Source organism: Strigops habroptila, chromosome 10 (genome assembly GCF_004027225.2).
Source record: "Strigops habroptila isolate Jane chromosome 10, bStrHab1.2.pri, whole genome shotgun sequence".
Lineage (NCBI taxonomy): Eukaryota > Metazoa > Chordata > Aves > Psittaciformes > Psittacidae > Strigops > Strigops habroptila.
Genome location: NC_046359.1, coordinates 29,326,183 through 29,339,321, shown reverse-complemented (window position 1 = coordinate 29,339,321; position 13,139 = coordinate 29,326,183). Strand labels below are relative to the sequence as shown.

At 35.8% G+C, this 13,139-nt stretch overlaps 1 protein-coding gene across 3 annotated transcripts in view; it reads left to right on the top strand.

Annotated features, from left to right (window-relative positions):
• CAMKMT (calmodulin-lysine N-methyltransferase) overlaps positions 1–13,139 on the top strand; it is a 223,768-nt gene that overhangs the window by 189,818 nt on the left and 20,811 nt on the right. For all 3 annotated transcript variants that reach the window (XM_030499142.1, XM_030499143.1, XM_030499144.1), the window contains exon 8: positions 12,342–12,416. In XM_030499142.1, the coding sequence (XP_030355002.1) occupies positions 12,342–12,416 (75 nt within the window). The remainder of the gene's footprint in view (positions 1–12,341; positions 12,417–13,139) is intronic.

Here is a 13,139-nt window from a genome sequence, read left to right as displayed (position 1 = left end):
TTTGGAGGGTGAGTATTGTAGAGGTTCAGAGAATTCAGTTTCAGATCATTTACAGAACCCTTCGTGACCTACCCTGTAGTAGGTGGTGCAACTGAGGTTAGCTGTTTAACTATGTATCTCGTTGAGGCATCTCCAGATACAGTATGGCCTGGGAACAGCTGAGAATTTGAAGTGTGTTCATATCTTGTAGTATTTGAAAGTTGTAAAGTGCTTCATATTCATGGTATTAGGTTAAGAATTAGAATATGCTTAGAGATGGCTACCTAAGAGCCAATAGTGCGCTCTTATTTGTGTGTCTGAATCTTCCTCCTTTTTTTTTTTTTGATGATTCCCATTCCAGAAGGGCTCTCAGTCCTTCTCAGAGTGACAAAAGTAAAGATGAAAAAGGGCTGAGAAAGGCAAGCTGTTACAGCAGAATAAGCTTATTAACATAGAGGGTTAAACCCATACAATTTTAATGGCTATCATTCACATCATTTATCCCTATGCTTATGCAGCCATTCTGTGTAGAGAAGTTCTTTTAAGTGAGCACTTAGGGTTAGAAAAATTCTGCCTTCATTAGGGTGTACGTGCATATAACTTAGAGATATATCTCTGCATCCTAATAAGTGCCTGCCAAGTAGACAAAGGCCACATGGGCCCCAGGAATGATCTTTCAGGTTCCATGCGCTGAACGCTTCTTGTGAGCAGCCTCAGATCTCATCCCCGCTGAGGAGAGGTTGTGTGGTACATCCATCCAGAAGCTTAGATGTTGTAGATTTCCAATTGCCATGTACTTTATATGAAATTTCAGATTTCATCCCTTGTCAAGACTTCAAACCTGGTCTTTTAGATATCAATCAAAAGCACATTTTCTACCCTGTCCTCATTTACATTTATCTAATGCTTAAGGTCATTTGTGATCATTTGAGTGTATTTCAGCATATGGAATCAGTGAATAATAGATTTCAGCCTCACGCTGTGAAGAAAGATTGTGTTTTTACAAGACATGATGTTGTTTACTGGGTGTTAATAATCACTAATTAATAAACATATCTAGACATCATAAAATGTTGCATTTTAAGTAGTAAAAATGTCAAGTGTTTAACTTCTTGAGTGCAATAGCATTGGGGGCCTTATTTGCATAAATAAAATAATTAAATTACAAAATAAAGTGAAGTATTATAGGCTCATTATAATAAACATATAATTTGATTTTTAGTTCTACATTCTTACGGCTTTTGCAGATTTGTTGTAACAGTATGAAGTTTTATAAAATAGATATTCAAATGCCTCTCTAAGCCTCAAAAAAAATGATCATCTTGCATTTCTCTGTCATAGACATTAATAGTTTTTTCTCCTGTCAAAATTAAGGTTATGCTCTGCTTAGTTACTTGAGAAGTGCTAATGGATGGATCAGTCCTTCAGATTCAGTAGTGACATGTGATGAAGGCAATAACAGAGTTATTTGATCATTTCTTGAAGAAACTAAAAGGCAGACGTAAAATCTGAAAAATGTAACCCTGATTCACTTTTCCTACAACCGAAGTTGTATATATAATGATAATGGGGGGGAAAAACCCACAGGAAAATGTAGTGCTTTGTAGAGAAGAATGCAACACTGGCATGCAAAGTGACATGAAGTGACTTCTTTTACATTGATCAGAGCCTGCAGGTAGATGAGTATAGTGATATATTTAAGTGACTTACTGCAACATTAATCTGGAGAAAGCATGTTCCTCATTTAAACTGTCCACTCTTGCAACTTTGCACAGTGTCCAGTGTAAAGTTACAAGATTCTTTCCATATAAAAGATAATTCAGAATAGACCCTTCTCACTGCACCTTCATCTCTCGTCAGGATCTTGTTCTCTTTTCCTTACACATGGAGCAGAAATTATCAGTATGATAATCAGTTTGTAACTGTTCCAGACATTTAAGTCTGGACTTGGAAAATATGCCAAAACATGTGTGGAGCAAAAAGGAACAATCCAGTATCAGCCAAGAGAAGTTAGATTAGGACAACTTGCCATACATTTATTTATTTAGATTTATACAAAATGCAGTAAACGAGCACTTATCTAGCTCTCTGCCAACTCTTGATTATTGTTTAAAAGTACTGTAATGTAAGCCAAACTGGCAGTTTGTCATATTATGTGTTATAATGTAATAATAGATATTTAGTTAACAGTTTACTTCAGCAGTGGATATACAATTCTATTTTATTTTTAGCTTCCATGGGTATGCTCAGAATTTCTTGCTTATGCTTACTGGAAACAGGTACAGTAATGCCACCAAGTTGCTCCTAATGACTTGCTATACTAAGGTGTATTAATACCAAGTATGGGTTTGACAGTTATTTTATTCACAGTTCAAAAATTATCCATGAATCACATTGTATGCCCCATAACTTGGCCTGTGAGTTATCCTGGTAGCAGTTGTTTGTACCATCAACTGTTAATTTGACATGCATTATATCATTGTTTCGAATATGTCCACCAATGATTAAATTAGCAATAACAAAGTCAAGGAATCTCTGCTCTTTTTCTTCTCTTTATTTTAATGTGAAAATCTTCCTGAAGCAGGCACTTGGACAGTAGAATTTGTTGTTATTACAAATGTGATGGAAAATCTTTATCAAACAGGAAGGCTTGCAGTATATTCTAAAGGTTAACAGACTCTGTCTGTCTTACCTGCCAGGGAATTTGTCCTTCCATCAGATTCCTTTGTCTGGAAGGACTGAAAGTGTTAAGAACAAAATGTGTATACTTCCTGCTGATATGGGACCTATGAGTTTTAGCTGTGGACGAGTCTATTGTTTTGCTGAGAGTTGCCTCGGAGAGATTACATTCCACATAAGAGTGTAAACAAGTACATCAAGAGAGAAATGCGTGTGGTGTAATGCACCTTTTGATTTGATTTGATTAGTAATAATGTATCAGGTATTTTGTTCATTCAGTGGTCAACATTAGAATCCACATCAAGAATGTATAACCACATGACCAAAAGTGACAAGTCCTTCTCCTTAAAGTTTAACAGATAAGTTGTAATCTTATCCAAGAGTTTAGTGTTCCTTACAAATGTAATGAATTTATAAGCTTCTAGAATTAAACCTAAAAAGAAAATCTTTCTAAACACTAAATGGCATCAGTGTAGTAGTGGATGTCTCAATGATGAAGCACCGAATTATAGCATCCTCATTCCGTTCTTACATTAATTACCTCTTTCTCTGTAACTGTCAACATCTGAATATTTTACCTTACTGCAATGTTCTTCAAATTTGCCATCTTTCTGATTTCAACTGATTATGCAACAGGTTACATCAACGTAGGACAGCCTTAATAAAGACTCACTCTGTTTTCATTTATCAAAATGACCCGTATGTTGCTAAATGCAAGCTTTTTGAAGACATATTTGCTGAACTTGTTGTGTTTGTCAGCTTAGCAACCCTAAAGGAATCCCTTTCTTCTGACTACTTTTCCAGTCTCCTCATGTATCACTCTTGCATGACGACATCTATTAGCAAGGAGGAAGCTGCCAAAACGAATATTTCCTGCTCTTTGGTAAGGAAGAAAAGGCTTCTGGTTCCCATTCTCTTAATTTGATCACTTTATGTATGTGTGGGAAGAAGCAATGAACAGTCTGTCCATGCCCATTGTGAATTTGTAGCACTCTATCACAGAAAAACAACTCAGGTTGAAACCATTTCCATACCTCTGATCATACTGTATTTTGTTCTGTTACTTAACCATCCAGGACTCTTCCCCAGTTGCTGTCTACTTTCCTTAAATGTTGTTGGTGAGGGTCTTTGCCAGTAGTCTTTGGAATCAGAAGCAGCCTGTGTTACCCAGATCACCCTTATCTGAATACTTGTTGACACCTTTGAAGAGCTCAAGGTTTATAAACCAGGACTGCCTTTTACAGAAGACACATCAAAAAAGGCTTCTCATCTAGAGTGAAGTGAATTATTTGTACTCATGCAAAGAATTAATTTCACATCTCTGAAACATTATCCTCTCTGATTGCTCATTCTGTGTCCTTACTATCCTGGCAGGAATATTTAGAACAAAAGAAAGAGTACACTCATTTTTGGCCTCTCTAATTTTATGATTATATTTAATTTTCCACAATACTGATCCTTTCTTTGTTTGGGTCCAACTTCAACTTTTGGAGGAATGACATCTTGCTTCAAATAATCTTTTTTTACCATTTGGTCATATCAGCTGACTTTCACCAGCTTCCAAGCCTCTCCTATCTGTGTATTTCACCCAATAATGTTGACTTAATAGAGTTGCAATTTATTTTAAATTGCACTGTAGTTTCATCTGCCTTCTTTATGTAACCACATAAGAATATATAAAGAGAAAAAAAATGAAAAGATAGCAAGCTTTGTAGAGGAATGTCTAGGTGTTTGGAAGAACAGAGAGAAAAGGTAGGTGCTAGCTAAAAGTATAGCATTGCATTATTTTAAGTAAATCTTGCTCAAATCCTTGGCTATTTTGTTATAGTCTCCTATTAGCTTAAAAAACATGCTTTTGGTAAAATTATTCTTCTTGTACTCTCTTGGACTGGACAGAAAGACTAGGTGGAGACCACTGATATGAAAGAACTTACATCTTTCTTACTAGGGCTTTAAAGGAAAACATCCAGGAGATGTTAGAATCGAAGTTTATTTATTTTATCCCTATGCTCTTTTGGGTTTTCATCTTTTTAGCCAACTTTTACATTGTGTCCATTTACATTTTACGATGTTGTTACCATTGAATCTTTGTCCACCCTTCCTTGTCTGCCTTGGCTCTACCTTAATAGGCAGTCATTGAGTACCTTTTGCACACTTTCATATTCACAGGTGCTCTTGGCTAATCTTTGCCACAGACATAGGAAAGTTGGAACAAACTTTAAATTTTGACAAAATGATGCTTATAGTGTTATCTTTGTTTAATTCATTAATCTTCAATTAATATTCAGTTATTCAAACATTAATCAAGGATACTGAAAATTAATGGGGTTCAGGAAAGAGACTTAAGAGTGAATCAGGGTCTGGAAATGAGAGAGTTAAATAGCTCTGTTTACTTAACTTGTCAAAGAAATGACTTGATTGTTAAGAAATGAATTGATTTTGATCTGAAAGCCTCGTGGGGGAAAAAAAAATCTTTAATAGAAGATCACTCTTTAATCTAGCTTACAAGTACCTAACAAGATGTAGAAATTGAAGCTAGACAAATTCAGTCTAGAAAAAAATGAGATTTGACAGAATGATAATACAGTAGAACATCTTTCCATGGGAAGTGGTAGTTTCTTAAGCAGTGAATGTGTTTAAATCAAGTTCAATATCTTTCTGAAATGTGTATTAATTTCCTGAGATACATGGACTTGATACAGAAATTTGAAATCTTAGGTGTTTATTGTGATCCCTTCTGCCCTGAGAATTTAAGGCACCTGTGAATTAGATCTTTTCTGCTCTTTTTCATTTTTCCTCCTATTCAGTCCTTCTGAATCTGCCTAGTTTGCTTCACATTCTTTGGGTTTTTTTCTCTTGTTCCCTTGATTATCCTCCCCATATTCATTGATAGACTGTTTTCCACAGAGAAAGAAACTGCCTCCTTTTCCTTCACGAAACGAAGTTTTACAAAGCTTTCATTCGCTGATCCTACCAGTAAGGTTGTACCACATGTGCTTATGTTGTCTTGCATTTTGAAATTATGTCTTTTTTTTTTTTTTTTTGACCATATCAGTCTGAATTAGAATGTGAGAACTATCCATTTTGTGTGTAATGTACTACATGGACCTTGCTAAAAACAGTAGTCAGTATCCTAAATAAAAACTGAATTAGAATGTACTGATGTAGAGGAGCAAAGGCAAAAAAGTGAAAAGGCAAATTCACAAACACCAGTGGTATTTTTTTATTAATAACATTTTTATACAAGATATTCTCACTGAATGTGCTGAATGTTGGGCTGTGATGTGTTACAAAATGCAAAACTTTATTCTGCAACAGTTGTATTTACGTGCAGTGTATTTATTATGTACAAAAAATTTAGCAGCTTTTGGTATGCTGCAAATGTGTAAGTGTTAGAACCATTATTTTTGAAGACAAAACTGTAATGTTCCCATCTGAATTTTAGTAAAATATGTTGTACAGAATAAGAGAGAGAAAATATGTTCTCAGAATAAGGAATAAAGGAAGCATGTAACTTTATCATACACTGTTAAAAAGGAAATTTTCGGCAGGAAAACCTAGATAGAATCATAGAATCATAAGGTATCTGAATTTAGAAGGGACCAATAGATGTTTTTGGTGTTTTTTCTTCTTTTGCATTACCACATTAATGTGATGAGGTTTCATCATGAATTGTTGTACCAAGCATTGTAGAAACACAGAGCAAAAAGGCAGTTTCTCTTAGAGTTTAGGGTCTGAGACTAGAGATAGATATGGTGAGGAAGGAAAACAAGGATAACTGTAGTTGGCATGAGAGACAGAATTGGAGGCACAAGAGCAGCCTAGCCTCTTTTCAGTCTTTGTAGGTGCTATTTTAAAGTTGTTTCGAGGATAATGAAGTATGTTTGTGAATGTTCATGGATAACATGGTGTAAGAAAATTCTAAAGCCGCTTTCTTGAAAAGTGGAAGATGTGGGCTGATTAAAGAATGAACTTGTCCTTTCAATATTGAATGAGAGAATAAAAAAAGGGACGTGAACTCTTGTGAAGCATTTGGAAGAGAAGACTTGCAACTTACCTGGAGGAGTACAAAGAGAAAGGTGACAAGATCAGGGTTGTAGGCAAGAAAAACAATCTTTACAGCAGTCTACTGAACAAATATTAATAGGGCAACACTGCATTTTCTTGAGTCTACCTCTCTTTTCTAAGAGCAGAGAGAACAATATTGTGATGTTCAGATATAAGTGATGATGACGTGGTCAAGAGTTTGAGTGGCTATATAAGAAACTTCTTAGAGATGCTATGCAGAGTGAATAAGCAAAATCTGAACAGAGCTGAGATATGCAAATATAGAGGAAGGTCTGAGCTAAGCCTAGATTACAGACTAGAATTAGTGGTTATGTCCAAAGGGATCAAGAAAAGGTGGTAACAATAATGCCTTTTTGTTACCTCATCACTTAGAGGTGATGAGCTTCTCACTCGCTGAGGCTGTGAAGAATACGAAGTTGTGAGTGGATACACAGTGTGAGGTACAAAAATGGGTAGCTGGGTTTAGCTTTTATGGATGACATTGCCCAGAAGTAAAATTCAGAGGGAGAGGTTGAGGTGGAACATTGTGAAATTATCAGAAATGTGGGAAAGGTCTGAAGATATAATGAGAAAGATGGGGAAATTATAGTAGGTAAATGTGCAAGGCTCCTCAGAGGAGCTGTAATGATAGGTATACATATTGTCTCTTTTCCTAGATTAAAATCCATCTTCTTGATCTTCATACAAAACTAAGGAATCTCAAACAAAGATCACGGTGTGGAGGAACATTCTGATGATGCCTTTTGTGAATGTGTTAATGAACTTGCTTGGTTAATGTCATAGAAAAAGTCATATAAACCCCTAGACAAAATCTTCTACCTGAACCTGTATGCTTACCAATGATAATGCTTTTCAAAGAATGAAGCCTAAATTAAAATATGAAAAGAAGAGGTGGGTAGATGGGGGTTCTTGGTAGCTGTTCATCTGCTAAGTGGGACAATTTTTTTTATCTTTATTGAAACTACTAATACATTTTGAAGCAAGTAAAGCTTTTATGTCTTTTGTCCTTTCTTCTAATTTTGACTTTTTGTCTTTATCTGCACACTACTTTTCCGCTAACTTGAGAGCTACTCTAGCCTATGCCATTCATCACAAGAACATCTCAGAGGGACTTGGAAATGTTTCAAGTTTTAACAATCAGAGTCTTAACCTGTTTTTTCTCATGTAAGTTACCTGCCTAGGCACACTAGGAAGACAAACACTGAATAACAGAAGTTGAATAATAATAGTAATGAGGAATTTTGCATGAGAAATAAAAACCTGGTAAAATCAGGTCTTTTGTTGTATGTTGCTGAGATATTTTACCAGTGTAAGAAAGAGTGTAGACATTTGTCAGGCTATCCTCCATAAATTAGAATGTACAGGGGAAGTGCAGCCTTGGCTGCCATAACTATCGCTGCAACATTTCCTATTTCGTTGTGCTTTTTTTCTTTTGAAATACAAGGGGATATTTGGGGGTATATTGGTAGTACTTAAAGTCTCTGTTTTCTTAGTTGATCTTTTTGTTCAATTATCATTATAATACTTTTTATCTTGACCTAATCATATTTTCTGACTTGCTTCTCAGTTTAAAGTATAAATTGAGGAGGAGGAGAGGAAGGGAATTGATTGATTGTGTTGTGTGTTGGTTGTTGATCTTAAAAAAAAAAATCATTTTTTTTAAGGAATTTGTTGCTTTAGAATAGTGTAAGGTTGACAGCCCAGGAAACTGAAGTGTCAGTACTGATTTTCTCAGACTATTTCAATACTGTGCTTTATCCCTGACCTGGAAAAGCCACCTCTGCATGTGAGAGGATAGTTCATTTTCCATAGCTCATTCAGTCCTTGTCCTTTTTGCTAGGACTATCGTTGAGATTGCTAATTATAGTAATAGGTTTGTGACGTGGGTACTTTTCTTCTGAAAACTGATCAAATTCACTTGGGACAGGCCATAAAAGCAGCCATTAGCAGGTACCAAGTTTCAGCCACCATCAGTTTGACCTAAGTAGTAGCTGAACAGTGCAGTAGTGGTTTTCCTTCACATCCTATTTATTTTTAAAATGTTCTTGTTGTAGCCAAAAAAAAAAGCTCCCAAGCTGTTTCATATTTCCAGTGGGTTCAAACCCTTTTCTGCTGAAACTGAGTTACTTATTTTCAATTGCATAAGTTAAATAAGCCAGCACAAAATAGTGTCAAGAGTGAGCTTTACACAGACTTAAATATGTTTGGTTTGTGTTTGGGTTTGTTTTGGGGGTTGTTTTTAACAAAAAAGCCATTGATGGTGTGGGTTGGACAGAAATACAGAATAAAGCACATCTTTCCAATTTATAAATTTATTTCAGCTATTAGTACTGTAGCATCTTCAAAAGAAAGGTTTAAAAGTATTACAGCTTTAAAACTTAGTTTGCTGGAAGAAAAGTGGCTTTTAAAAAAGGTGGATTATGTCCACTGATTTAGCATCACTGGAAAGGGAATAAAAGGAAAATATTAACAAGACTTGCATTTTTTTTCATGTTGGCACTCAACATGATACTTAGCGATTTAAAGACTTTGTGGTATGGTATTTTTACACTTATGTCTTTTTTTTTAAGGAAACTTCATAAAGACTGAGGTTTTCAGATTTCTGTTGTTAACACTTTTCTGGGTTTCCTAGCAGTGCTTTTCTTTAAATGGAAATGCAATCAGCCCTTACTTCATGGTGCCTTCGGTATTTCTTTCAGGTCTGACCACTAAAGTCCAAGAGCCACGTCTTCAATAATCCCTGAAAAAATTACTGTTTCTCACCCCTTTACTACATATAGATATATGCACTTAAATACACATATATACATCTTTGCCTTTCTCAGATTTGTTTTGCAAGATCAGTGGATTTTTCTATATTTCACACTCAGGAGTTGTGTTTGGATTACAAGAATTTGTATCGCTAGTTGGTGGTATTTATATACATACTGACTCTGATTCACTGCTTTCATTAGCACTAGAATTCAAAATAGCTGATTCTGATATCAGTGTTAATGAGGTAATAATGCTGGCTCTGAGCAGAATCCTTTCTGATTCCCTAATATGCAGGGGCATGCCTGCTTTACTGGTGCAGGTGCAGATTTTGATTGCACCTCATGGAAATTTGTGGAAGCATTAAACGGATAATTGTGTAGATGGTAGCCCAGAGTTAGCTAGCAAAACAGTTTTGGAGGTTGCAGCCAGTACTGAGCTTCACATACCCTGGCTGCACTTCCCTTACTAGTCATGCTTGCACTTGGCTAAAGATAGCATGGATAAATATGTTCAGCTTGTAGTTGCATCTCTCCCACCAGTGTGCATACATCCTGAGAGAGATCAAAGTCCTGATGGTATTTGTTTTATAGAAATTATCTTTAGTTTACATGGTTATTTCAACAGAGGAATAAAGATTTTTCTGTGCCTTTTGAAAATATATGACAAAGTTGATTTTGAAGATCTTCTGTGTAAATTTATTATTGGCCTTTGCATAATTACCGTGTCTTTCAGAATGTAACTCTACTGAAGCTAGAGACCAAGAGTAGCACTGGTGCTAGATCAAGAAAATGGAGGAAGACTGGCTTATGGGGCCCTTAGCTCCCTTCTAACAGCACACATGCCAGTCACGTTGCACCACTGCTCATGCTCCTGGCAACTTGTCAATTCCATATTTTGCTCAGCATTATGGTTTCTGAGCTTCTACCTACCCACACAAACTCCTGTGTGCCTACAGTAGGTGTGCACAGAAAATGCTGGTTTTCGGATGCTCAGCAGGAATCTGACAGTAACATGAGAGAGGTGGGGTTTTTCTCCATGAGGAGGCACCTGTGCTGCCTTCCGAACTGTGTGTCTGAAGTATAGTAAATATATGGGTTAAAAAAATCATAATTCAAATCCCTATAGTGGTACTGATCAGATCTCTGTTTCTGTAGCAATGAGAACCAAAGGTGGCCTTTTAAGGCTCACAGTTCATCTACCAATTTCCAGTTCTGCTTCAGGATTCTTAAAGTATTAGAGTGCGTGCTTTAAACCCACAAAACTTACCTTTACCTAATTTTCACCATTCTAACCTAAGTTTCCACGGAAACAGGGTTGAAAAAGCTGCTGGTAGCCAGCAGGCAGTCAGCAGCCGAGAGTGAGAACTCTCCTTTGTCACTTTCCACTACTGGATGCCTGCTGCGTGCCAGTATGCAAAGCTACCTAGGCTTCTAAAATCTGGATTACTTTCAATTTGAGAGGGAAAAATTAAATTAATCTACTCTTTTCTCTCTTTGGATTGTGTCAGTAAATTCCAGGAGGGCAAATGGGCTAATGAGTCCTGATCTGTTCAGTAACACTGAGCCCCACATAATCAAAGCTTTCGCAACTAACTGGGCCTCTCCTTTCATACTTTCCATGTTTTAAGAGCATTCTCTCTCGAATTTCATGTCTGTGCACATGTAAACACATATTGTGGTACTGTAACTATATCTATCTACATATTTACAAGCCTTTTTTGCATATAGTGTAGCCTGTGTATAAAATTTCCTGTTTTCCAGTATACTTAGGGAACATTTCTGAATGAACACGTTATAACTGATCCTCAGTTAAATATTAGGAGTAGGATATGAATGGAGATGGCTTTTAACCAGAAGTAGATTATAGCTGCAGGAAGACTAAAGGGTCTGTTTGGTCAAGACTCATACAAAACTGAGATAAGCATGCACAACCTGACAAGATCAGATTAGACCCTTCCCCCACAAGTACTTTTCCCATAAATATTTATCTACTTTCTATTATAAATAACCAGGAAATGAAAAAGAAGGATAGATTTTCCTTTTTTTTTTTTTTTTTTTTCCTTTGAATAGCCTAGAAATAGAAATGCAGCTTCAAATCTTCAGGGTAATGATATTTTAAGTATGAAACAAATTCCTGTAGTGGTTGCTATTTTTTAAATGGTAGCAAAGTACTGAAATTCTTCGTGGCAGCTATGTAAATCAGCAGCATTTATAAACAAAGAACTTTGTACATATGTGCATTTTTGCCTATTATTGGGTACCTAAGAATTAAATAACTTACCACCTATGAGAGAATAGGTGTTGACAGAGTCGGCACTGCTGTATTTTTAAGCTTGCTTGAGGCAACATAGCTGGCATTGAAGTTAAGCATAGCATTTTTTCACCCTCTCCCCCCTCCCTCCAGCCCAAGTGAATGCTCACTTCATCAATGAGAAACACAACTGAGTTGCCTGCCAGTTGTAATGGAGATACATGAATTCACATCTATTCTGTAAATTTGTGTTTCATTCAGATTGTTGAGACTTTGATTTCACTTCCTCATGCAGTGGTGTTAAGGGGCAAAAATCTGAAGCCATACATGTGTCACTAATTCAGAACTGTATGTTGGTGATCCACTCATCAGACACTGTGGATTGCCTTTCTGTTATAATAAAAAATAGCTCTTTAGCTTTAAAATTTAAAACCTTAAAAATGTACAGAATAACATTTTTACATTCGTCTTTGAAAGTAACGAGCACGTACTTTCTAAAACACTTCTGTGTCACGTAAGAATAATATTAATACTTTAAAAATCTCAAGATGAAAAATATAAGTCCTTTTTTCTTTTCTTTTTTTTTTTTTTTAATCTTTTTTTTCCTCTAGCATTTTACGATGGGATAATGAGACAGATGTCTCTCAACTGGAAGGACATTTTGACATTGTTATGTGTGCTGACTGGTAAGTACATAAAAATCATAAAACTTACGTTAGAAAAATAGCTTTGCTGGAGTAATTGTACTGTGCTGCTTGCTGATGGCTAAGCAAAGTCAACAAATGAAGCACAAAGCCACCTTAACCTCAACAAATTAATATTCATCTCCATGTGACAGTTATAAGGTAGTCTTCTATCACACAGTAACTTCTACCACATTATTTCCCAAAGATTGATTTTGAGAAGCATTTCCATTTTCTGGAATTGCCTCTGTTTCATGCTTGACGTATCAGTAAATGGACGACTTAGGCAAATTGCAAATAATTATGGCTCAGTGAGGAACAGTCTGGAGGAAAGGGAGTTTATCAACACAAACAGCTCAATTAGCTTACTTCTTAGGAAAGATCTGACTATTGATATAAGGGGATATGTTTTTTGCTCCCTGGAAAATCTTTCTGAGGGAAAAAAAGATTTTCATAACTCTTTTTTCCCCTATCATATTCTATTTCTTAAATAAATTTGACAGCAATATTTGTAGACATAGGCTTTATATTATTTGCACAGGCACATGTTAATTGTAAGAGAATTCTTAGTAAAAAAAGAGTACAGCATTTAATTTATGAAAAGGTAGATAGATATATGTTACAATGTGCTATGTTGTTTAATAATTTATGCACATGGATTTGATTATTGACACAACCCTTTTCTGATACTGGATTTGCAGAATTGTGCTGTGCTGTATTTGCTGC